Source organism: Lepisma saccharinum, chromosome 1 (assembly GCF_977018435.1).
Source record: "Lepisma saccharinum chromosome 1, izLepSacc3.1, whole genome shotgun sequence".
NCBI lineage: Eukaryota > Metazoa > Arthropoda > Insecta > Zygentoma > Lepismatidae > Lepisma > Lepisma saccharinum.
The window spans coordinates 32388955-32416348 of NC_139229.1; the positions used below are offsets into that span (position 1 = coordinate 32388955).

The 27394-nt window shown below is 40.8% G+C and overlaps 1 protein-coding gene across 2 annotated transcripts in view; it reads right to left on the reverse strand.

The window, feature by feature from the left end:
• The window catches only part of LOC145994371 (uncharacterized), a 947129-nt gene that overhangs the window by 169247 nt on the left and 750488 nt on the right, over positions 1-27394 (reverse strand). For both annotated transcript variants that reach the window (XM_083130485.1, XM_083130492.1), the window contains exon 7: positions 1756-1856. In XM_083130485.1, coding sequence (XP_082986611.1) covers positions 1756-1856 — 101 coding nt within the window. The remainder of the gene's footprint in view (positions 1-1755; positions 1857-27394) is intronic.

The window sequence follows — 27394 nt, forward strand, 5'->3', positions numbered from 1 at the left end:
CACCGTTCCCATACACAGGCCGACATCTCAGAACAAAATTTGTTACGCTTCCCATCAGGAGACTCGAACCAGCGTATGCCGTAGTCTGAGCCCAAAGCTTGCGGCTTAGACGGCACGCCCACGTTGCGGTACACCATATCTTATGATAGTTTTTGCAAAATTTATCCATATATATACACACACACTGTATATATATATATATATATATATATATATATATATATATATATATATATATATATACACACACACACACACTATATTGCATATACTCGTACTTAGTGACGAGACCAAGACACACTTCACCAACGAGACAAGCTGAGCCAGCCAAGTCTCGCCTGGGTACTGTCCTTGATTAACCCCCAAATAAAGAGACTAAAATAACACCATTGGCTGATTTGGTGAATGAATGGGAAAAGAAAGTGATAGAGAAAGGATGTGACAAATTAATTGCAGATATGCGGACGAAATTGCATATATGTGGACGATTGTTTTGGCATATAGAAGGGAACGAAGAAGCAGCTCGACATTTTGCCAAAGAAATACAAGATGAAGAAAGAGGGATATTATTGGAACTCGAATAGAAGAAGAACGCTACCTAGATATATTGATGAAAAGGAAGAGAGGACAAGAAATTGAAACCGATTGGCATCACAAGAGTGTGCAGCAGGGGTATTCTGCCACAAAAGAAGTGATGTAAGTGAGGTGACAAAAATAAATTTCATAAAGAATATGGAGGACAGAATCAAGAAAATATGCACGAAAAGAATGTGAAAAAGAAGGCAAAATAAATAGCTTATGGAAACAGCTGGAAAAGAATGGCTATGAGAAGGAGGATAGACTGGACATAAACAGAAGAAGGAAGAAAAGTGGCAGGGGAGAATTGGAAGAGAAAGAAAAAGAGGAAGAGAAAGAAAAAGAGAGGAGGTTTGGAATAAGGAGTATGGGGAAGACAAAATAAAATATATGCAAAGTGCTTAGGAAAGCGGGCATTAAAACTTACAGGAAGGGAGGGAGAAGCATCTTAAGAATAGCGAAGAATGCAAACAAGAAAAAGGAAAACAGAGAACAGGAAGGGGTTATCTACGAAGTGAAATGTATAGAATGTCAGTGTGTGTACATAGGAGAAACGAAAAAGAGGCTGCAAGACAGGTTGAAACTACATAGGGATGATGTACGACTTAAGAGAGAGAAATGCGATATTCAAACACACGAGGGAAACAGGACATGACATAGAGTGGGATGAGGCTAAGCAGTTAGGAAGGGAGAAGAGAATACTAGTGACAAAATGGAAGGAGGCCAAGGAAATATAGAAGAAAGGTGAAGAAGACACAATGAACTGGAATTTGGGATTGAAGTTAAACAAAGAATGGAAGAAGGTGTTAGAAAGAGTGGAAAGGGCAAGAGAGAAATAGGAGAGAAGAAGGAAGAAGAATGAAGGAAAAGAGCGTGAGATAAAGAGTACAACCACATTCTAGATGGAAGTAAATATGTTTAGCCTTTTAGGTGAAAGCATAGTTGACAAGGGAAAGCCACCTGCTAGAATGTTCCAGAACAACTTTCTAATAGTCTGGAGGGGAGCAATGTTTGTGTATTATATCGTCCTGTTTTTGTACCTTGTTACATTTGTTCTTGGTGCAGAGTCTGAAGAAGACCTTACTAGAAGGTTGAAACGTTACGTTTCGTTTATGTTTTATAATAAAATAAATTTATGCCTTGGTCAGCATATTGAGCTTTTCAGAGACTAAAACATACCTGTTTCTCCACAATCTTCTCCATCGTTGTGTTCCCCACCAAATTATTCTGCAGTTCCTTGTAATTCGTCAAGCGTATGGACACTTCGTACCGAGAGCTGTCTGTAAAGTAAATCAAAGATACATTGTTTAGTTCCACGCTTTGTAATACAGGTTTCCGGGAAAAATCAACAAAATATACGAACATAATTTACGTACATACAGGGTGTTCCAAAAGTCATCTTACCGAAACAAACGAAAGTTAGTGCTCGATGTTTGTAATACATACAAATGTGTGCGATAACATGAGAATATGCTTACAAAAGATGTTCAATATGTGCACCTTATTTTTCTACGAACCGAACATGTTACAACGACTGACTAGACTGTTGCGTCGTGGCAAGCTACGATCACTAGCCGTCATCTCAAATCGCTAATTTAACTTGTGCAATTGGAGTGTCGGAATGATTCCCGTAAACATTTGCAACACTGCCGCTTTAGTTTGATTTTATTTGTCTTCCTTCAACATTGCAACAGAAGCACGCATGTAGTTTAGCCAGGTGCAACAGTGTGGCCAAACCCTTAGATACTATTTATTTGGTACTTGCAATATTACATTGCATCACCTAAATTTTCCTTACGGTAACTTTGGGTAAACTGACTTTTGATACACTCTGCATATTCATTTAAGAACGTTAAAAATTTATACCCTGGTCGAGCTTTAGTATTAAACATACACGTGCCTTTTACATACGAAAATAGGAATATTTGATTCAATATTCTCACATATTAGTCTATAATTTTCTTTTTCTGCGCTTTCAACATTTATTTAGAGTCCACGTTATGCTTAGACAGGCTAAAGTGGGACCCGAACTGCTGTGCCTCTATCGAGCATCAAATGTGAAAACCCTGCGTCAGTACGCCACGAAGAAAACCCTCCCGTAAATTTCTTCAGTGCCTTAGACGTATCTAGAGTTAAAAGCCTGTGGAAAACATGATAAATATGGGTTGAGTTGTTTCAGTTTAGATAATAACTATTATGTACAATACAATGTTTACATACATATGGCAAATAATAAAGAAAGAGTACCTCTAAGTTTCAGAGAGCGATTCCACCAGCATAGTGCATAGAATTCAAGATGGCGATCGTTTTTTTTTTTTTTTTAATGTAGGTTCATGCAACGTTTACTACTGTTTCGAGAAACAGTTTCCTAATGGTATGCACAATATAGCAGATCTTTCTGTCCTTCAGGAGTGTAAGTGGTGACCTTCCGTTAATGCATCCAAAAGTCAGCCTCACCTCACCTGGTACAGCCAACGGCAAAGTAGGCAAATTGTCCATCGCTGATTTCATTCTTTTCTATTCTACATCCTGTGATGTTTCAAAGAATGGAACTCTGTTGATGTGAAGCAGATGGTATCCTCTCTATATTGACGTTTTAATATCAATTTATGATCATCCCATGCTGGAAACAGACTGGGGAAAATTGTGATGGACAATTCGCATACCATTTCTTTCGCCATTGGCTGTACACCCCGGTAAACTGCTTCTTGCAGGTCAACGAAGCACTGGCGACTGGATCCACTACCAGGATCAAAATCTGTAGAGTCGTGTTGTCCTCAGTTTTGTCTTCATGTGTGCTGATTACTCCTTTACAGCCTCTGCTTCTAACCTAGTTACGAAGACTTAGTCCTCACAGAAAATATAGTTGTTCATGTTAAGTAATGAATAAATGAATAGGTTTTGAAAACTGAGTGAGGAAGTTTTTCACGGACCTCATTTTATTTAACTGTCAGGGCCTTGTCTTCAATTTTGGTTTAGTTAAGCAGCTTATCCCTGTATGGTGAAACGGGAAAAAATAGCCTGTGTACTATGCTCATAATAATAATAACAATCAATCATCTTTCAGGCCATCAAATTTATCAATATGGCTCAAGTAGTTTCCGAGGTTCCCGCCGTACAGACGTATACTAGTCGCCATTTTCAGCTGGCGGCTGACCTTCGTGGCTAATTCTGGCCCCCAATTGTCTTTGAGGGTGCCTCTCGATGGGCTGTAACAAAATCAGTTGCGAAGTAAAAGCTGTAGGGATAACATCGCTCTCCCTAAGCAACGTTGCCAAGCGTACTTACGTTTTTTGCCAGTTGCACATCGACCTGTGAGTGGTCGTTCCGGAAACTTTATTATGCAGGACCACGTGTGCAGTTGTGCCATTAACCCCCGTTGATTTCTGATGCTGACGTCAGAACTCTCTCGCTTTGGCAACATGTGGTGTAACCGACACTCATTTGTTTCGTCCCGCTAACAGAGTGCCTCGTGACTCGAAAACGCCCGATGTCAGTCGAAACAAATTCAATATGATCGCTGATTTGCTGGTTCCCAGCCGCTAACGGAAGATGAGACTAGTATAGTACCCCAGAACGCAAGTGACCTTCCATAAGGCAACAAAAGACATTGTTTGATGCAGGACCGTCTTAGTTAACCGAGCCAGACCATTGTTCTGCCCCGATTGTTCCGACTCTGCCAGCATCTAGAAGAGCTTTGTTGCAGCCACTTGAATAAACCGTAATTAAGTCCTGGAGCGAGATTATATGCTCCCGGGCTGACTGTGAGCTTGTTCCATAGAATTAACGCCCTAATTGGAAAGAAGGGCAATTTGTCATGTGTAAGCGCCCACTGTGGGCGTTGGAGGTTCTTTTGAGTGGAAAACAGCAGCAGACAAACTGAATCCGAAATTTCTCTTCATCTGGAACAGACTCTCCTCAAATCTTCCCTGTTAAGATCTGCTAAGTTTATCATTAATGTTGGGAGATGACAAGTGTTCTAAGAAGAGCGGACATCTTCCACTGGCTCCGGGGAAGTTTTTAGTGTATGCTGATCTTTTTAATGCGTTGTGTTTGTCCTGTCAATCCCTTTACAACCATGAAGTTTTAAACATCCTCAAGGGACTTCGTTCACCCCCTTTTTAATTCTCACGTAAGGATTTTAGATAAGGGAATATTTCCCCTTATTCATCGAAGCAGTGGCGGCGCCAAGATTAATCATCTGGGGGTGCTGAGATGGTGTGGAATAAAATTCAAGGGGTGCGATCTTGAAAATAAAGAAAGGAAAAGCATGAAATATGCATGCATGTTTTAGCAGAGGCGCAACCACGAATTTTTGTCTGGGGGTTGGACAAGTATCAGGATAAACGTGCAAATAATAATAATAATAATAATAATAATAACATTATTATTAGTAGTAGTATCAAATACGTTATTATCCTCATAAATCACGCAAAAAGTGGACAGAAGTCGTTGCTAAAGCATTTGTGTTGGACGAACTATTTGAAATATTTTTTCAACACGTTCAATTTCACATTAGCTAATAATTGAAAACAAGCACAGAAACTGTATTTTTGAAAGACAGAAAATGCATGACGATTATAATTCTTTATCTCCCATATGCGACTTTTCTTTCAATGCTTGGCTGTTGTAGACACTAACAGGGATCGCGATTCAAAGTTCTGAATAGGGGGTGCTGAAGAGGGTGCGAAATTACCCCCTCGCGCCCCCTGGCACCGCCGCCCCTGCATCGAAGGATGCAAAATGGCCTTATGTGCCGACGCAACCAAAGATTTTAAATCATTCATTCAAAGTGAGAGGTGACGTTAGTGGAAAGGTTTGTGACAATTCTGATACTCTTTGGCGTGACATGACAGCTTGAAGATTATTATTTAATATAATAATAAATTTCTCACTTTTAAAAATATTAAATATGCCACAGTCATTTTCACTTCGAAGGAAAAACCTTGTGTCATGAGTCTTAACCTTCCTCTGGTGACGTCATACTTTCAACATACACACAGAACCCAAAACGTGTCAATTGACGCATATATGTGTTGACTCCAATAACACATTAACGTATTTGTTACGGTCAATAAATAACCGGAATTAATGCCGTGAAAAAGCGAAATAAAGTGACAGAGCGATGAAACTTACGGGATATGTAGGCCAGGCTGGGGTACGCCACATGTCTGCGAGACGAGTTCCAGATCGTGTCGCTAGGTGGCAGCACTGGCAGGGAAGGGAGATTGTTTATGTGTAATTTGCCTCCAAGGCGCCAGTCAGTCATTCAGTGAGGTGAGTCACGGCGTCAGTGTCAGGTGCCATAAAGGAGGCTCAGCGATCCGTGATACAATTTTTGACGGTTTATTGGAGCGCATTGTGGCAATGGACGAGATCTTGCTCAGCCGTTATACACCGAAGAGTAAACGCGACAGCAAGGAGTGAGGACTTACCTCACTGGATGACTGACTGGCGCCTTGGAGGCAAATTACACATACACAACCTCCCTTCCCTGCCAGTGCTGCCAGCTAGCGTCGCGGTCTGGACCTCGACTCGCAGACATGTGGTGTACCCCAGCCTGGCCTACATATCCCGTAAGTTTCATCGCTTTGTCACTTTATTTCGCTTTTTCACGGCATTAATCCGGTTATTTATTGACCGTACCAAATACATAAACTGAAAATGATGTACTTGGTGTCTCAAAATACACACAGAAATGCATAAAAGGGTACTTTTTATCAGCTAGTGTTCCGTGTGATGCATAAAATAAAATATGATTCAGGCACTTTACTTTTTGTGAACTGGATCTAACATCCTTTTTGTTATTCAATAATCTTAACATTTATTTTGTTGCCAGGCCTGTAGCTCTCATAAAAATTTTGGCAATCTTAACTACACGTAAGCTAGATAATGGATACGTGCTGTTATATCTCTATTCTTATACAGTCTTTTTTACCATTTCATGAAAAATAACAACGAACTAACTCTAACCTTCTTAAACCCGAAGGCTTATGGCTGCAGCAACACAAGCCTTTCATCTGTCCCTATCCTGGGTAAGATCAATCCAATCTTTTCCATCCTTGCCGATTTCCTTTAGATCCATCTCAACATTATCCCTTCCCTTTCCTTCCTTCACTGTTCTTCTCTTTTGCTTCCTTCACTGTTCTTCTCTTTTGCTTCCTTCACCGCCATTCCCTCTGTTTCCTTCACCGCTCTTCCCTCTGCTTCCTTCACCGCTCTTCCCTCTGCTTCCTTCACCGCTCTTCCCTCTGGTTCCTTCAGTGTTCTTCATTTTGCCTCCTTCACTCATTTTCCATTTGCTTCCTTCACTGATTCGTCTTGGCCTTCCTACAGGTCTCTTATACCATCAGGTTTCCCAACAAGAATCCAGTACGTTCTTCTTTCCTCTCTCATTCGTGCCACATGGCTTGCACATCTAAGTCTTTTAACAATGTATTATTAATTATTTTACAAATTATATTATGAATGGACAAATACATTTTATTAACGTATTAAACATTTGTTATTATTATTTCTAAGGTACTTGGTTCGGACTCACCGAAATATATTTATAGATGCGAGTCGGACTTGGTTTCATATTTATCGTGGCCCCAATCCACAATCCGGAAAGCGAGTGCCGAGAACTTGCGAGACAGCGATGCTAAATTTTGATGAACGAGCCTCCTCGGAGCCATGTCAGAAGGATGCAGCATCTAGCAAGGATCCTCTTGGGGGCATAGCAAGTAGGAGATGGATCCAAGGAGGGACGCTTGCTGTAAATGAGAAGTTCTGCTGAATACCCGTGGAACTCAACACAGAGAGGAAGTTGAGAGAGCACTTGTCCAAGCGATGCGATTGCTGCGATGCGATGCGGCGCGTTCGTTTTGCATAATGGAGCTAGTTAACAGGAAACTTATCTCATTTCTTGCTTATCAAGTTTCCTTCCCTAATTCTCCTCGCCAGCGTTGCCAGCTCCAAAGATGTTGAGGCTATGATTGCAACTCCACGGACACAGAAGTCAGCTTCTGCTGTGCACTTGTTCAGAATGAGAGAAGATACACGAATCCCATTTGTTTTCATTTCTTGTTGTGTAATTAAGCGTTGCTGGTATCCCGCTTTGTTAGTAACGGAACATCAATATCAGACCCATATAAATTTCATGTTAATGACTGGGGTTCGAACAAAGGATGTTGCTACTATAACCGCTACAGCCTACCGTGGGCTCTGCCTTGTTCAATTTTCCTTGAAACAATCCCACGGATAATTACGGAGAGTTACTGTAATAACAGTGAGGTGGTTACATACTCTCTGGAACGAAGAAAGGAAATCAAATTAAACAGGCAAGGAAGTGAACTGAAAGGAGAGGTCAAAACAAGGAAAGGTCAGCAAAGAGATGCAAAGGGGATATCAGCAAAGAGAAACAAGTGAATGTCCGAAAAGGGAAGCTAGAGATACATCAGAGAAAGAAACCAAAGGGAGGATCAGATGAGATTGAAATGGAAAACCCGCGAATAAGATGCGAAGGGAAGATCAGTGATGGAAATTAAATGGAAAAGAAGCGAATGGGAAGTAATAGGATGATCAGTGAAGGAAGCAAAGGGAGAATGAGTGAAGGAAATAAAGAGAAGAGTAGTGAAGGAAGGAAAGGGAAGACCGGTGAAGAAAGGGAAGAACAGTGAAGGAAGCAGAGGGAATAATTGAAGGAAGCAGGGAGAAGAACAGTGAAAAATCAAAGAGAAGATCAGTGAAGGGAGCAAAGGGAAGAGCAATGAAGGAATTAAAGGGAACACCAGTGAAGGATGAAAAGAAAAGACCAGTGATGAAAGTACCAGTGAATGAATTAAAGGGAAAAACAGTAAAGGAAGGAAAGAGACGACCAGTGAAGGATGCAAAGGAAAAACAATGAAAGAAGCAACGGAACGACCAGTTAAAGAAGCAAAGTGGATCAGTGAAGGAAGTAAAGGGAAGAACAGTGAAAAACGTACCAGTGAAGGAAGCAAAGAGAAGATTAGAGAACAATGTGTTACTGAAGGATATAAAGGGAAGACCAGAAAAGGGAGTAAATAAAGGAAGAGAACGGAAGAACAGCAAAGGAATTGAAGGGAAAAACAGCAAAGGAATTGAAGGGAAAAACAGCAAAGGAATTGAAGGGAAAAACAGCAAAGGAATTGAAGGGAAAAACAGCAAAGGAATTGAAGGGAAAAACAGCAAAGGAAGTGAAGGGAAAAACAGCAAAGGAAATGAAGGGATAAACAGCATAGATGGTAAAGGGAAAAAGAGAAAGGAAGTAAATGGAATAATAGCAAAGGAAGTAAAGGGAATAACAGCAAAGGAAGTAAAGGGAATAACAGCAAAGGAAGTAAAGGGAATAACAGCAAAGGAAGTGAATGGAAAATGAGTGAAGGAAGTAAAGAGAATAACAGCAAAGGAAGTAAGAGAAGACCAGCGAAATAAGTAAGGCGAAGACAAACGAAAGAAGTAAGGGGAAGACAAACGAAAGAAGTAAGGGGAAGACAAACGAAAGAAGTAAGGGGAAGACCAGTGAAAGAAGTAAGGAGAAGACCAGTGAATTAAGTAAAGTGAGATCCAGTGAAGGAAGTAAAGTGAGATCCAGTGAAGGAAGTAAAGTGAGATCCAGTGAAGGAAGTAAAGGGAACACCAGTGAATGAAGTAAAGGAGAGACCAGTGAAGTAAGAAGTATAGGGCAGGGAAGAATCGAGTAAATCCAGAAAGAGAAAGGGAAGAGCAAGGAAGACAATTTTATGTAATGAATTCAAATGAGAAAAAAGAATGACAGACGCAAAGTTAACGTTTCTCTAGGTACCTAGCCACAAACTGGAAATGGAACACAGGGCAGTACGCACACTACCTTCACACTATGGAAGAAGGATGCTGTGGAGCAGCGAACGTGTCAGAATGAAAAAAAAATATTAAAGTCCAGCCTGACAGCGTTGGTCACCTCTTGGCAAGCAACTACATGCTCTGCATTTCAAAAGCAAGGGAGAAGGCAAGGGGAAAAAATCATGTTTTGTTACGGCGCAGGAATATCTAAAGCGGCACAGAAAAAAGTGGATTCGCTGTCCCATCTCCCTTGGGGCGTTATTTTCACGCGCGTTCTGGCTCTCCCCTTTCATGTTGCATTTCAGTCGCGGAATCATTTTATCTCTCGGGCATCAGGGCCTTTGATGCAAATTCTGCATATTTTTTTTTCGGGCATCTCCGCTTTCTTTCTCTTTTTTTGTTAGCCATTTCTTTATTTTTTAATGCCGCAGAGAGCATTTGGGAGTGTTGGTGGTTTAGGGCACGAGCACCAAAAGTCGCCTGATGCACGATGGTTGGGCTGGGTTCTGACCCAGAAGGAAACCGTGTTACTCTTTTATCCCCGATCATAGAGCGCTCTAGTGGCGTATTTACGATTTCAATTTGAGGGTGTAAAATTGTTTCTAGTGTCTGAAATCGACAAACTCCAAAATATATAGTAACGAACATTACTGGTATTGACTTTTACAAGCCAAAAGGGTCCGTGACTGTACAATCAACCGCAAATTAAGAGATTGTTCACATCTACTTTAGTCTTTATGTTCGTCATCATCCCAATACTTTTTTAAGGAATTCAATTACACTCATACTACATTTCATTTCAGTTTCATTCTTATTCATTCTACAGTATGACCGGATATAAAGAATACGGAAATGTATATTGGGTGTCAAAACTGTGGGGCAAAGACAATTTACTTTCTCTTGTTAGACAAGGCTTAGCATTAAGAGGCCATAGTGCGAAGGGTAAGAAGTGAGGGAACAACTGTCCCCCCGCCTACCCTAATCACCGCCACTGGTGGAACATGTTTTGTTTTATTTCATTTTGTAAGTATAATGTAAGTATACTGAAAAATGGTACTTGTATCAAAACAACATATGTATCAACACAACAACAGCTATTGCACACATAACATTTTAACATAAACGGAACAGTCAGCATACCATACATGTTCCAAGTGCTGTCCGTCCAACACCAAACTTTTTCATAGCGACCCATCACCCCGCCACAACCTTCACTTAACTATGATTAGAAATAATGCTCAACAACAAACGTCTTCTCTCGAATACTCAAAGTTACTTCGGACCGGCAATCAGTTTAGCCGTTCTGCAAGAACCAATGCCACACTACAGGAGCACGTCCTCGCTTCCCACACAATACAAACGGTGTACAGTGTTGCCAACTTATTCCGGGCATACTGTACGTACAGTGTATGTGTGTTGCTTCAAGGAACAGAATTCTATTGAATCGAAGCAGATGTCCTCTGCTTATTGACGTTTCTATTTCAAGTCCTGATCATCACATTGTGGAAAGCAGACTGAATGAAAATTATGATGACAATTCGCGTACCATTTCTCTTGCCGTTAGGTGTACTATGATTTACTACAAAATTCGTTGTGCTAACCAACTAACACGCCGGAATTGTAGTAAACAGCGTTAGGATAAGTACAAATAACAAAAACCAGACAATGGACAATGTCCAATTAACATTGCATACTAGTATCGACCCAATTGTCACTCATTCAGCCAAGTGTATCGAGAAACTATTGTCACTCATCTTCCACAGAACTGAGGGCTTTCAAGAGCTAACTTCACTGTTATCTTTTCGAAAATTCACCTGGTTGATGATCCAGGGATTTTGAGAGCTAATGTTACTCTTTCATAACACACCTGGTTAAAGATTCAGGGTTTTCAAGAGCTAACGCCACTTTCGTCATCTCTAGAAAACACCTGGTCAAAGATTAAGGTTTTGTAGAGCTAATGTCACTCTCACCATCTTCAGAACTCGACTGACTAAAGATTCAGGCTCTTCGAGTACTTACGGCACTCATCATTTCCAGAATTCACCTGGGTGATAATTCAGGGTTTTCAAGAGCTAATGTCACTCTCATCTTCTCCAGGTTTTCAAGAGCTAATGTCACTCTCATCTTCTTCATAACTCACCTGGTTGAAGATTCATGGATTTGAAGAGCTAGAGTCATTCTCACTTTGTTGAAAATTCAGAGCTTTCAAGAGCTAACGTCAATATAATTTTCTCCAAAACTCACCTGCTTGATGAGTGAATGTTTTAGAGAACTAATGTGACTCATCTTCAGGAATTAATATCAGTCTCATCTTCAGGACTTTTGCTCTTCAGACAGAACTCAACTGAGCGTTAACGTGAGACATTATCTTATGAATCTTATTGGTCTTCCCTTCATACTTCCATTACTGGTCTTCCCTTCATACTTCCATTACTGGCCTTACCTTCATTCTTCCTTCACTGGCCTTACCTTCATTCTTCCTTCACTGGTCTTCACTTTATAGTTCCTTCATTGGTCTTCCCTTTATACTTCCTTCATTGGTCTTCCCTTTATACTTCCTTCATTGGTCTTCCCTTTATACTTCCTTCATTGGTCTTCCCTTTATACTTCCTTCATTGGTCTTCCATTTATACTTCCTTCATTTGTCTTCCCTTTATACTTCCTTCATTGGTCTTCCATTTATACTTCCTTCATTGGTCTTCCATTTATACTTCCTTCATTGGTCTTCCATTTATACTTCCTTCATTGGTCTTCCCTTTATACTTCCTTCATTGGTCTTCCCTTTATACTTCCTTCATTGATCTTCCATTTATACTTCCTTCATTGGTCTTCCCTTTATACTTCCTTCATTGGTCTTCCATTTATACTTCCTTCATTGGTCTTCCATTTATACTTCCTTCATTGGTCTTCCCTTTATACTTCCTTCATTGGTCTTCCCTTTATACTTCCTTCATTGGTCTTCCATTTATACTTCCTTCATTGGTCTTCCATTTATACTTCCTTCATTGGTCTTCCATTTATACTTCCTTCATTGGTCTTCCATTTATACTTCCTTCATTGGTCTTCCATTTATACTTCCTTCATTGGTCTTCCATTTATACTTCCTTCATTGGTCTTCCATTTATACTTCCTTCATTGGTCTTCCATTTATACTTCCTTCATTGGTCTTCCCTTTATACTTCCTTCATTGGTCTTCCATTTATACTTCCTTCATTGGTCTTCCATTTATACTTCCTTCATTGGTCTTCCCTTTATACTTCCTTCATTGGTCTTCCCTTTATACTTCCTTCATTGGTCTTCCCTTTATACTTCCTACATTGGTCTTCCATTTATACTTCCTACATTGGTCTTCCATTTATACTTCCTTCATTTGTCTTCCCTTTATACTTCCTTCATTGGTCTTCCCTTTATACTTCCTTCATTGGTCTTCCATTTATACTTCCTTCATTGGTCTTCCATTTATACTTCCTTCATTGGTCTTCCATTTATACTTCCTTCATTGGTCTTCCCTTTATACTTCCTTCATTGGTCTTCCCTTTATACTTCCTATATTGGTCTTCCATTTATACTTCCTACATTGGTCTTCCATTTATACTTCCTACATTGGTCTTCCATTTATACTTCCTACATTGGTCTTCCATTTATACTTCCTTCATTGGTCTTCCCTTTATACTTCCTTCATTGGTCTTCCCTTTATACTTCCTTCATTGGTCTTCCCTTTATACTTCCTTCATTGGTCTTCCCTTTATACTTCCTTCATTGGTCTTCCCTTTATACTTCCTTCATTGGTCTTCCATTTATACTTCCTTCATTGGTCTTCCCTTTATACTTCCTTCATTGGTCTTCCATTTATACTTCCTTCATTGGTCTTCCCTTTATACTTCCTTCATTGGTCTTCCATTTATACTTCCTTCATTGGTCTTCCATTTATACTTCCTATATTGGTCTTCCCTTTATACTTCCTTTACTGGTATTCCCTTAATACCACCCTTACTGGTCTTCCCTTTATACTTCCTTTACTGGTCTTCCCTTTATACTTCATTTACTGGTCTTCCATTTACTTCCATTATTGATCTTCTTATGAGTACTTAGGGACATGTACCATGCTTGAGTGTTCCACAAATAGAACTTTATCACGCTCCATTTTTCAGGATGATCGGTTAAACTGACGAAAAGGAATTCGCAGCAAGAGGAAGAGGAAAGCTAGGAAATAATTACAAGATTCCAGGAAATGAACGAACCGACCAGGTAAAGCCATTCAGAATGCAATTTTCATACTACAACACACTTAAAGAGCTCGCAGCGTTAATACAAAAGAACCAGGCATAAAGGATCTGCCTTCATCAAGGGGATTAAAAAAAATTGAATGCGGCCATGCTAAAACATTCAGAGCATTGCGTATGACATATTTCACGCGGAAATTGAAACGAAGAGGACGCAAGGGAGGGGCGAGTGCAAACGAAAAAAGAGCAATAAGGAAAAATAGATATTTCCAAAAAAAAAAAAGAGTTCCTCCATGGAACCATCCTGAATGAGAAGAAAAAAAAACAAACAAATTTGCTTAGAGGTTTAATTTCACACGCGCTACAGTTCTAGTATTGACAGAGCGTAAATTCGACCGATTGGCAAAGCGGAATTATTTTTGGATGATTCACTTCTGGGTGTGTGTCTGGTACACCTTCCTCCCCCCCTTCCCGCCCCAAGCCACTAGATCACACGTTTTCATTTGCACACACTTTGATGTGTCGCGTATTAGGACGGGACGGAAATTGACAGTTGCGAACAGTTTCGCAATGCAGTCACTAAAATATTTATCGACCTTGTTTACGTCCCATATAATGGCAAGCAAAGTACACCAGCAGTCCTAATTCATGTTCATTTTCTTGGTAACAGCACCATCAAGTAAAGTCAGAACGTCATGCGTTAAATACAGAGTGATTATAAATTATTGAGCGCATTTGATATATAAATTAGAGAACAACACAGTATTGAAGCAACCTTTCTTTCAGTAAGAGTTTGTATCGGCATCGATCGAACATACGTGGCGCCATGGTGGCAAGGCAGGGAACCCCAGTACTAAGAAGGCTACCGTATAAAAGTAAGTTATGTGCTTTCTTTGGTTTAATGAAAGCAAATAATACAGGGTGACACAGAAAAACGTGAACACTTGAAAAACCCACCAGACACCAGAGAAATCAAATAAAAACCATATATTGACAGAAGCTGAACTGTTACAACTTGCTATTTAAGACACAGTAATCCACAGTATCACTTTTTGAAAATTACGTCCTTGAGATGGAGTCCTTTGCTAGCTCTGCATTCTTGCAATCTGCCATTGAGGTCCCTCATTGATCGCTGCATCATGTCAGGTGGGATGGCACGAATATCGTCTTTAATTCGTTGATTCAATTCATCCCCTGTTCTTGGCCGAGACGTGTACGTACACCTGACTCTTAAGGTGGCCCCACAAGAAGAAATCACATACGTTCAAATCCAGGGATCCTGGTGGCCATGGAATTTCATCAAATCGAGAGATAACACGATTACCAAACAATTCTCGCAGAGTTGTCATGGACTGCCTTGGAGTGTGCGCTGTCGCACCATCCTGTTGAAACCAGACTTCGTAAAGGTGCGGAAACCTGTTAAATGCAGGTGCAGCAAAAGTTTTCAGCATCTCAACATACCGCTCCGAATTGACAGTCACTGTGCTCTGTTCTTCATTTTCGGGAAAGTAAGGTCCGATGACTCCGTGTGCCTAAACTGCACACCATACAGCCACCTTGCTGCTGTGTAAAGGGCGTTCATGAAATTCCTGAGGATTGCTGGCTGCCCAATAACGACAGTTCTGCTTGTTCACATAGCCTGTCAGATTTGACATCCACAGCTTCTTCAGAAAGTCACTGTCCTCGTTTATCTTAGTCAAAATTTGTTCACAGAATTTCAAACGCAACTGGTGATCGTTTTTCTTTAGTTGTTGCACGATCTGCAGCTTGTATGGATGAAATTTCAAATCTTGGCGGAGAATTCGGCGAACACTCTCTAGTCAACCCGACCGAAGTTGCTTGCTTCCGAACTGAACACCGTGGACTCTTTGAGACTGCATCGAGCACAGCCTCGACATTCTGTGGAGTATGAGCATTTCGCTGTCGTCCTGTTGGTTTCTTTTTCATAGCCGATCCAGTCTCTTCAAAGTTTTTTATCCACGATGTTATCGCGTGTTTCGAGGAACACTTCCATGACGCCCTACACTGAAAAAACGTCTAACTCCCTCTGCGCAACTTGCAAACTATCATTGTTTTTGTAAAACATTTTTATGGCGAAAGCACGATGTTGACCGTTCCACTGATCCATGATTACCAACTACGCAGTGTTGCCAGCTACGCTTTTCAAAAGTTCCCGTTTTTCTGAGACACCTTGTACAATAAATGTTCAAAGTTTTCGCTTGAGAGTACAAGCGCACTCCTCCTAGTAAGGACTCCAAAAACGTTGGTATCAGCAATTTAATGATACAGGAAGTGTCGAGCATAGGAAAGATACTGGCAGACCACCGGTCTCCGAAGACGTGGTGAATCGAGTGAGAGATGCTTTTACGAGAAGTCCGGGTAAATCGGCTCAACGTACGTGTTGAAAATAAAACTGTACAACATGGTCTACTTAAGATAACAAACCAAATATGGATACTTTACTTAGTTCACTTTTTATTCATCCTTGAAATGTTTTATATAATTTATAACCACCCTGTATTATAATGTGGGGGTGAGTCTTGTACTTAGGCAGGGAAAGTTAAGGAGGGGAGGGGTCAACCGTAAATAAAACAAGGAAAATGGCCTACTTTTCCTACCTCCTTTTCATTCTTAAGTCTTTTGTCTATTTCTTTCCTTCTATCTTCTTTCTAGCTTTGAACCTTTTTTCTGTTAGTACATTTTCGTATGTCGTTTCTGAATTTTTCTCTCCTATATCTAGCTTCCCTATTTCTCTCTCTCTCTTGCTTCTCTATTCCTTTCTCTTTTGCTAGATTTTCTATTTCTTTTCCCTCTCTGTGTTAGTCTCGCTTCTTTCTTTCTTTCTCTGTCTCCCACGTAAGCTTCCTTCTTTCCTTACCTCTCTCTCTCCGTCTGGCTCTAATTACCCTCTTTGCTCTGTTTCCTACCCTTTCTTTCATCTCTCCTTTTATCTCCCTTAAAACACTTCTTTCTTATGATCACACGTAAACATGATGTCAATACATCTAACCCAGGGGTTCCCAAAACTTTTTCGTTTCACGGCGCCCTTAGTGTTTCAAAGATTTTTCCGTCAGAATGTAGGCCTATTTAACACTTGCAACACTCAGTTAGTGTGGTTAGGTTGCTTGCCTTAAGTTAAATACGTGGGTTAAGTCATAAGTCATGCTAACTATATTTTTTCTTCTTGTGAAGAGGGCATAAGACGAAAAATCTAAGATATACGTTTGAAAGTGTATGGAATGTACTTTCGAAATAAGCCACCAGATATGAACAACGGTGGAGGTCATGAAGCAGGAGCAACGTTCGTACATTAAAATAGCTGTTCTCCACGGCAGAAATGCATAGGAATGCTATACAGAGCTACGGGAAGCACTGGGTTTTCATGCCATGCCCTATCAAACAGTGGCGAGGTGGGTGGAGGCCTTCAAACGGGCCAGAGTGTCAACTGCCGATCTGTCTCTCGCAGTGGGCATCTGTGTCCAACGACAAAGATGTACGGGTAATGGTAATTGAACAGTCTTTACATGAGGACAGGTGCCATGCCTTCATAAAACACAAGGGGATAACCTGGGTGAATACTTTGAAGGTTGATAAACAGTGTAGTCTTGTGTACTTGTTGTTCAGGTCATAATAAAACACTGCTGTCCAATGTCCTGTGTTCTGCCTCTTCCCTACGACAGTCTCCTGCATCCAGACTTCTTCTGCTTCATTCGAAGGTACATTCCATACACTTCCAAATGTATATCTTCGATTTTTCGTGTTGTCTTCTGTTTGGGAGAAAGAAATAGTTGCCATGACTTGTGACTTAACCCTTGTATAAACACATACCGATACTTCAAATTCAGAGACATTTTTATGTGTAAAAAGTACTCAATAAGCACATATTTGGATTGATGCGATGGTCCGATTATAAAACCATGTGTGTAGACTAACAAGTAAGTGCCATTTCAGAGAAAATATCGGAACATTTCGCGCCGAGGTACACACTTTGGGAGCAACTGATCTAACCTAAAAACACAACTTTTCGATTTTGCACCTACCTCGGAAAATTTTCTGCTGGTGATCACGAGCCCTTGCCTGTATAAAATAGAGCCTCAAATCATCTTTGATTAAGATGAATTGAGAAATTAGAAATTTTAGAATTTATCTTAGAAATATTTAGAATTAGAAATTCAAATGTAGAAATTATTTCCGCTCTACCTCCTAGTTAATTTTCTTGTGACGTCGGTATAGGTACCTTTATATAACAGTGGCGTATTCTCCATGCCACAACGTTTACGGACGGTGAACGAACCTCTTTCAAGTATATTTATACATTGAGCTTTAATATATGGATAATTACTCATTATATATTATATAAACTATTAAAACAAGCTTCTAATCCAGAATTTAAGAAAATGTATAGTTTATGTACGCCACTGAACCTTCATCTCACTCTTCTGACGTCCGGGTTTCCTCCCTGTTTGTATGCGTGGCTACATTGAAACCACATTGGCATGGCAGGAGAAAACTACTGCTTCCTTCCAGTTTTCTGTGCCGCGCTTGGCGGAGGCAGTGTTGCTACATCAAGGGAAATTTCCACAGGCGTAGAAAAAAAAAGACGTAAGGGGTAGATTTTCTGAAAAATATAGAAATTGCCGAAAAATTGGAAGTTTTCGGATTTCTGTCTTGAATACCTGTTTCATTTCTACTATATCTAATTAATCTAGAAGGGTATTGTAATAAATATATATACAATAAATAATTAAAAATTTTCAGAATAAGTTACCGATTTGTAAACTGCATTGCGATTGAAGAAGCTACAGGGATGCTAGAAATCTTTACGCAAGCATATCCATAAGAAATACTATGGCGAGTTTTTTTTTCCTGCTAGCAAATCCGAACATCAGTAATTATTCCTCTTCACTGCGGAAGCACGTTTCGGTCTCCGTCACCAGGCGAAACAATATTTACACGGCTCATTAATACGCCGCGCACAAGATCGCTATGAATCTAATTGGAATGGAAGCAAAATCGATAGAAAAACTCGAAGTTCCGCAGACAAAAAGGGGAAGAACAACTTTCGCAGTTAAAGGTTTCGTTTACGCCAAACTCAACAATTTTTTTTTGTGTTCTCTTCTCTTTTGCTTCAACACCGAGTTCCTTAACGTTCGATCCACGTAGTTTACTGCCTCCTTCCTGACTACTAAGCTCCTACGACACTTTGGCTGCTCCTTTCAAAGTTTTCCTTTCTTAAGTTTCCAGATCTCGGCCGTTCTTTTTCTTCTCCTGGTTTTTCTCTTACTGGAGAGGGGAGGCAGTCTATTTTACCCCTTTCACTTTTCGCTCCTTCTTTCGAATTCCTCCGCAACAGTTTCTCCCTCCTCCTCCTCCATCGTCGCTTAACGAGGTTAACCGAGGAAAGCAAGCGTCTGCTAAGGTTTCCCCGTCAACTTTCCTTTCGGCCTCACGGGAGGAGAAAATTGACGACATCTCGACAAAATCACAAGGTTAATGGCATCTCGCTGGGGAAGGAGAGGAACGAACGTTCGGACAAGGAATAAACGGCCTATGAGAGAAGAGCGAGGGGCATAGATGAGAGGTGAGAGAGACGGAAAGGGGGAAGAGGGACCTAGAGAGGAAGGTGAAGGTGGAAAAGAGGCCTTGGGAGAGAAGGGGCTAGAGAGAAAAGTGTAAGAGGGACATTGACAAGTGGGAAGACGAAGAGAGAAAGAAGGGAGAAGAGAGGAAAATAGACAGGGAAGGGGAAGAGGAAAATATATGGAAAGAGGGTCTAGAGAGGGGAAAAGGGACATAAAGAGAGGGGGAAAGAGAGAGAGAGAGAAGGGAAAAAGGCGATTGGAGAGAGAAGTGTGAAGATGGGCTAAGGAGAGAAGCTAAAGAGACAAAGGGGAATAGGGACATAAAAAGAGGTGGGGAAGAGGGCCTAGAGAGATAAAGGGGAATAGGGACATGGAGGGAGATAAAGGGAAACAGAGACACATAGAGAGATAAAGGGAAAGAGTGACATGTAGAGAGATAAAGGGGAAGAGTGACATATAGAGAGAATGGGGAGGAGGGACATACATAGAGAAGGGAAAGAGGGACGCACAGAGAGAGGGAATGGGGACATGGAGAGAGACGATGATGAGGGCCTAGAGAGATAAACGGGAAGAGGGACCTAGAGAGACAAAGGGGAAGAGGGCCAAGAGAGATAAAGGGAGAATAGAGCCCTAGAGAAAAGGGGGAATAGGGACATGGGGAGAGATGGGAATATATGGACATAAAGAGAGTCTGAAATAGGGACAGAGCAAGAGGGGAAAGAGGGACATGGTGGGAAAAGATGGACATAGAGGGAGGGGGAAAGATGGACATAGAAAGATAGAAAAAGGGACACAAAGAGAGGGGAAGAGGGACCTGGAGAGAGGAAAGAAGGACCTGCAAAAGAGGGAAGAACATCCTGGACAGAGAGAGGAGGGAGCTATCAGTGAGCGAGCGAGAGAAGAAAGAGAGAGAGAGAGAGAGAGGGGGGGGGGGTTACTGGTATACATAACCAAGAAACGTTTTTTCAATGGGAGAACTATCTTCGCCTGAAATCTGTAGTGCACTCGGCATTTCGCAAATTAAAAGCATAGAAAGTGACTGCACATACACAGTTACAGTTAAAACTTCGCGTTGTTTTTCTCCCATATTTCCTTATTCCCGACTAAGTATCCCTATTCCTATAAAGGTTATAGTTGAAATAATGACCTATATGCAGCGAAATTAAATATATATCCTAGAATTATCTTGACTTGACACCTCAAGTTGCATGTTGTTCACGTACACGCGCACCCACACATATTCTGTGCGAGGTATACACGAATGCGTTGTTGAATAGAATTCTGGATTTCTTTCTCCTAGAATACACATAATAAACGCACGGTCCACTTTCAGAACAAAGAGAGACTAACTTCGCTTCAGCTCCTTTTTTTAAAGCAAGTACCTTACTGCCTGTGCGAACTCTACCAAAGCACCCAGATTTTACTCACAGACAACTGTGAGAATACAAGGCATCCCTCTTATGAAACTCCTCCTGACCTAGCAAAGACCCGTAGTGTTTCCGTCAGCAATAAAGCATGCTGGTACCCTCACAAGCAGCAGAGCCAGTACGGACCGACACACGACGAATAATGTATTTTGCAAGTGACTAGTCCAACCATGGAGAGTTGAAAAATTGAAAGGTTCTGTTCGAAATCATGCCAATAACGTGCAAGAACATATAGTATTATTAAGTTTTTGTTTTTACTGTCAGTGGAGCGAGAAGTGAACGGTGACGCAAAGAAAGAAAAGAACGGTGGCTCGAGATAGGAACGGTGGCTCGAGATAGGATCGGTGGCTCGAGATAGGATCGGTGGCTCGAGATAGGATCGGTGGCTCGAGATAGGATCGGTGGCTCGAGACAGGAACGGTGGCTCGAGACAGGAACGGTGGCTTGAGAAAGGAGCGGTGGCGCGACAAAGGAAGGGTGGATCGAGAAAGGAACGGTGACGCAAAAAAAGAAGGATGACGCAAAAAAAGGAACGGCGAGGCAAAAAAGGAACGGTGATGCGTTTTAGAGGTAACTTGAAAAGGTTTGCAGCCTAGTGGTGGTCGTTTGTACATAACAGTGCAAATCCGAGATTGACTTTATTTTTTTTAAAAATTGACTCTGTTGTATATAACCATGCTGCAATTCTAGTTTCACACGAAATGCTCATTGTCAGTATTACTATTTTTCTCGCCCATTCAAGGAATAATTCCACGAGAGTGACGCCCCATAGCCGTACGTTTTCTACCCGGCGAACAACAATTAGAGGGGGACCAAAATTGCGGTTTGTGGTTGGTTAACAAGCGGAATCTATTTAAACGAAACCAACAGACAATTTCCAATTATCGCACTCCACCACACCCCGCCCACCGAGGAACCAGTTATGTGTCATAATTGTTCTCTCAGGCTCCATGTTAATCTGCTCGTTAATGGAACTGGGGGGGAGGGGGAGTCGAAGAAGAAATTTTGCGAATCAGGATCGGCTGATGCAAAAGTGCCGCGATTGAATGAAGCAGAAGTGTGTCCTTCTGTGTAATTTGTCGACTTTTACACACACACACACACACACACACACACACACACACACACACACACACACACACACACACACACACACACACACACACACACACACACACACACATCCCATAAGGTTAACATGTAACCAATTTACCGGTTTTCTCGCAATTAGCAAAACATTAAGCGAGCTTGAAACAGTACAATGTTTGAATTGACTCATATTTTCAATTCCACATTTCCAAAAGCGCTTTTGATAATGCAGTTATTACGCACATAAATAGAGATCACAATAATTATTAAGGAAGTGAAAAACTGTTTGACAACTAAAAGTGCTGTTTATTTTTTTTTGTTATATCACATCGCTCTCCTAGTCCTATCTAGGAGATAGGTCTAGACACTGGTCTACAACGAAAAATTATCCGAGAAACTAATAGGAAATTCACTGGGTTTAACGTCTAGAGATGTTCCAATCAGCAGATTTACAAGCTGCAGCCACCACCGGGCAGCCATCCGATCAAACGGCTGAATATAGCTGCTTGAACTTCCCACTTGCTCTGCAATAAACAGGAAAAAAATATACCTGGTTGAGCCCTACTCAACTTTCACTAACGAAGGTTGTAACTGTCTTTATACAGTTTGCAGGTCAGTGCACTATTAAACTGGTACAAATATCCAGCAGCGGAGTTAGCTGTTCAGCTTATACCAGCTGCTTTGTCAACAGGCTGAATTTGTTAAGAATCTGAATTTAGCTTGTTGAGGCTGAATCCGACCAGAATGTACAGTACGTCGGTATTTGCTGCAGTGAGCGAGAATATGCATACAACAGTGTATCCAGATGGCTATCTGCAAGAAGACCAGTGCTACACGACGAATCTTTACACATCCCAGAGCCTCTGGAGAGAGGACAAGTACATTTACAAGGTGTGGAATGGGCAGATTTTCCCTCTGCCGAAGAGTCATATCAAGATGAGTACATACCCGACGAAAAAACTCCAGAACCAAACTATTTCATCAGCACGAGTTCAATTACCTCATTAGAGACCTTTCATTGTCGAAATAGACAGAACTCCTTGCTTCAAGACTATAAGAAAGAAATCTCTTAGCACGTGACACCCGAGTCTGCCACTATCGAATACGGAATCATTAGTTGATGCCAAGAAACTATTTCTTCCTCCTCTGCACATAAAACTTGGGTTAGTAAAGTGTTTGATGATGGCAATGGCAAGTGAACTATAAAGCATTCCGGTACCTTACTGCTAAATTTCCGAACATAAGCACGGCTAAATTTAAAGAAGACATTTTCGTGTTTCGTCAAATCCGAGACATTCTAATAGATGGAGCGATTATGGAAACCCTAACTTTTGAAGAAGGAGAAGCTTACAGTTTTCAGTGGATTTGTGAAAATTTTCTAGGATTTCATCAATGGCGTAGATAAACCTTTGCACCCATGCAAGGAAATGAGACGTAGGATGTCACTTAGACTACACTTTCTGCACTCCCATTTGCATACCTTCCCTAAAACCCTTAGCGATGTGACTGACGAAAAAGGGGAGTCTTTCCACCAGGACATTGCGACAAGGGAACAGCACTACCAAGATTTCTATGATGGCAGACTTTTGCTGGATGTTGTATTGTGATGCTCCTGATGCAGTGTAGAACAGACATGGACATTCATCACATTTCTGAATAATATTTACTTATGTTGCAGAACTCCAATATTGCTGTATACGTCAGACTAAGGACAATTTTTATTTTAATAACAAGGGTTATTATGAAAAAATGGCGTGTGGCAGCACAAATCTAGATTTAAATTCATGATCAGCATTAAAAACTGATCTAGAAATGCATTTCTGATCATTAAAAAAAGTTTCTTTTTGTAGACCAGTGTAATTAATCGTGAAGATGGAAGTAAATGGTAGGTCAATGTGAAAGTTTGTTTTAAGTGCACTTTGTGGCCACGTATGCTAATCGGGACTGAACATACAATTTTAAAGTGGGGTCCAAACCACTGCGTTTCTGCACCGGGAATCGAACATGGGACCTCTACGGGCGTCAGGGTAAATTCCGATCGAAGGACCTTAATCAAAACGCGCAGACACGGCAACAAGCAACGCTCCTTGGGGCAGGAATGTTGTTCCTAGAACCAATAAAGCCCGCAGAAGGAGGCCAAGAGGGGCACTTGTCCTTCCTGAGATATCTGCATAAATAATTCAAATTTTAAAATTGTAGCGTGAAAACATGGACTAAAGGTGCTATAAAAGACAATAGATTAAGTGTGTATGCAAATTATCGTAGTGCTGGGGATGCTTTGTGAGAAATCTCTTAGCTGGGGTAAGCATCGCCCCACCTTTCCCCCACATAAACACTGCCTTCCACACCTGATAAAAAATCCAGGCTTTACTTGGAACATTCACATGATATTGCCAGACGTTTTCGATCGGCAGATAGAAATGACACCCAAGGCCACCTTACGGCTTTAATTTTTTTAGATTTCATTTCTGACACTCTGGTATTCCTAAACCGGAAGGTTCTTTACCGTAGCAATATAAGTCTTCCAGCATTCCCTATCTTGGTCAAGATGAAATCGCTCTTGAACATCCTTACCAATTTCCTTTAGGTCCATGTTAATATTGTCATTCTATCTTTGTCTTGGCTTTCTTACAGGTCTCTTACCATCAGGTTTCCCAACAAGAATCCTGCCAACTCTTCTTTCCTCTCCGATTCGTGCCATAGCCCGGCCCACTACTGTTTTGTATATCTTAACTTTTAATTTTTAAAAATTAGACAAAAGGATAAAGTTTGTGAAAATAAACGTAACATACCAACTCTGTGCTAAGCATATATCATATATTTCAACAGACAGAAAACTGACCCAATCAGAATTAATGACGAACTTTCGTACACAGATATTACGATTGAAACGTGCGAAAATCTTCTCTAGAAAGATGACAAATAAAAATATTGGCGTGAAAAACATAATTTACTGATCCAAACCCTGCCCGAACGAACTGGCCTGACATGATAATTATCGAAACGAGAATTGGTTGTTTTTTTGAGGGGGGGGATGAATCGGTCTTCCTACTTCCCCACCTCCTCTCTCGCTCTCTCCCGCGGTTTGCAAAAACAAACTGCAGTCAATTTGTTCTTTTGTTGAACAAGCCACACCGCATGCTCGTTTGCGGATTGGGGGGGGGAGCATAATCGAACATCAATATTGTGTCAACTCATTGTTGGAAGGAGAGAAAAAGGGGGAGGAGGGGAGATTTGCTATTTTTGCCGGAGCGTTGTCAATTCAATGAATATGTCGCATCGTCCAGATCGTGATGACAGGTGTAAAAGTGACGATTCAAGTGTAATTTGCATGATCAAACGTCCACCCCCTCCCCCAATGTGCGACGGAACGTGATGTCGTTCGAAGGTGCTGCTTGTCAGATTTTATGGGAGCAACTTTTGCCGCCAGTTCCATTGCGAAGCATGCTGGGGGAAGATTCTGTGTGGAATACGAAATTGTTTACAAATATTTTACATTGTGATGCGACTGAATATCTGTTGTTAGTTTTTATGAGGCATGACTTCCATAAAAGGTCTGACCGAATGAGATAATTTTTATGAAACTACTGTGTTATCCAAAAGTTCCACAGCATTATAAATCCTCATTCAATGGACATGTCTTGAATTCCTCGTTCAACTTGGCAGAACCATACAGATTGATTTGGTTTATTTAACTTCGCTTTTCAGCAACTTTCGGCTGATAGTGAAGAGGAAGATGAGTGATGAAATGATGAAATTGATGAAGAGGCACTCACAAAGATTGATTATGTCTAATTTTTGAGTCCACTTTATGGCACGAATATGACAGGAAAGAAGAGTTTACAAGATTCCTGTTGGGAAACCTGACGGTAGGAGACCTCTAGGAAGGCCAAGATGAAGACGAAGGGATAACGTTGAGATGTACCTAAAGCAAATCGGCAAGGATGGAAAAGATTGGAGTGATCTTGCCCAGGATAGGAAACATGCGACGATTTCGCGGTGAAATGTAATGAATAGAGGCACATATTTTTGGAAATAATAAAGAAAAATTTCGGTCGGTACAAGAACAGAGTCAATTTCGGGTTCGAAAGCGGCAAATTATATAAATTTTCACTGTTGTAGCGATGAAAAGTGAAAAAGCAGTATATAATATGACATTTTTGTTTTAAAATTGTGAGTATAATTCTAAATTTGATTTAAAAACTGCACTTATTACACAAAATACATATATTCCTTCTAATAGCACATTTATGTAGTTAGCAGAATATTAAGTTTATTCCTGTATAAAGGGGTCCATTTTTGCTTCTCAAATATTTACAGCAGAATTAATCAATTTTCCGTGAATTGCATCTCTCACAGGCTAATTCTGACTTCAGAAAATGTGGTGTCGGTATATAAACTCTAAATGTGTTTATGAGTCTATTTCGCATTTTGCAGTTCATTTCGCATCATTTCGTGAAAAAACAGGGTAGGGGAATGCACCTCACACCTTTCAGAAACATGAAGAATGAACATTAGAATGTGTTATTTCACATTTCGGGTTCTCGCAAAAAAACGAAGTATGCATGCCTCTAGTAATGAAAAAAACTTCTGGAGTGAAAAAAAAAACAAGGTGCGAAAATTATGCGGCGAAATACGGTTACGCACACGCAGAACTCAAAACGTGTCAATTTTCACATACTGTATGTTGACTCCAATAATACGTTAACGTGCTCAAACTGCAAATATACACTTATTGACTTTTTGGTGTGTCAAAATACATACAGAAATGTATAAATGACACTTGTATCAGCTAGTGTTCCGTGTGACGCAATAAAAATGCATGAATTTGGAAGATCAGAAAAGATCATTTCGAAGATAAAATTTCACTTTTAATGCCTCAATTGACACGGCTAAATGCGTAGTAGTATTGTCATCTTTGAAATGATCTTGTCTGATCTTCCCAAGTGATGCATTTCTAGTGCATCACACGGAACACTAACTGAAAAAGTGCTCTTTCATGAATTTCTGCGTGTATTTTGAGACAACAAAAAGGGCATCATTTGCAGTTTAAGCACAGCAACGTGTTGCTGGAGTCAAGATATGTGTCGATTTACACATTTTGGGATCTGCGTGCAGATTCTTTTTCAAATAAACCGTGCGCAAAATAAGGGTATGCAATTAAATGTACCTCCCTTCCAAACGAAACGGACATGGGTCTCTGCGCAACGGGTATTGCATTCCCCTTAATTGCCTGCTTTTAGAGATTCCTGCGAATGTGCAACAAAAATTGCTCCCGGCTTAAAGCACCTTGGTTTCAAGGTGCAGATACAGGGGAACGGCGGTTCTTGGGTGGGAGAAACACACGGGAGAATCTCGCAAATTATTCCAGGGTCTTCCACAACGACCGCAGACATCAACAAAACATGCCCTCGCGACAGGGATTGGTCTGGAAAGTGCATCCACCTACGGATATTTTAGGAAGAGCCGAAACCGACTTCAGTTCCAAAGCACAGCCGAGAAGTTTAGGGGACAAACAGCAACTAATTGGCATACATGTGTTCCTTGGATTTTGGTTGGTTCCTGCTTCCCCATGCGAACAAATGCCTGGGCCATACCAAATTTCTACCCGAATCAACGTTAGTATTGACCGCACGTCCAATATCACAGGCTTTGGAGTTATTGGGAAGTTGTT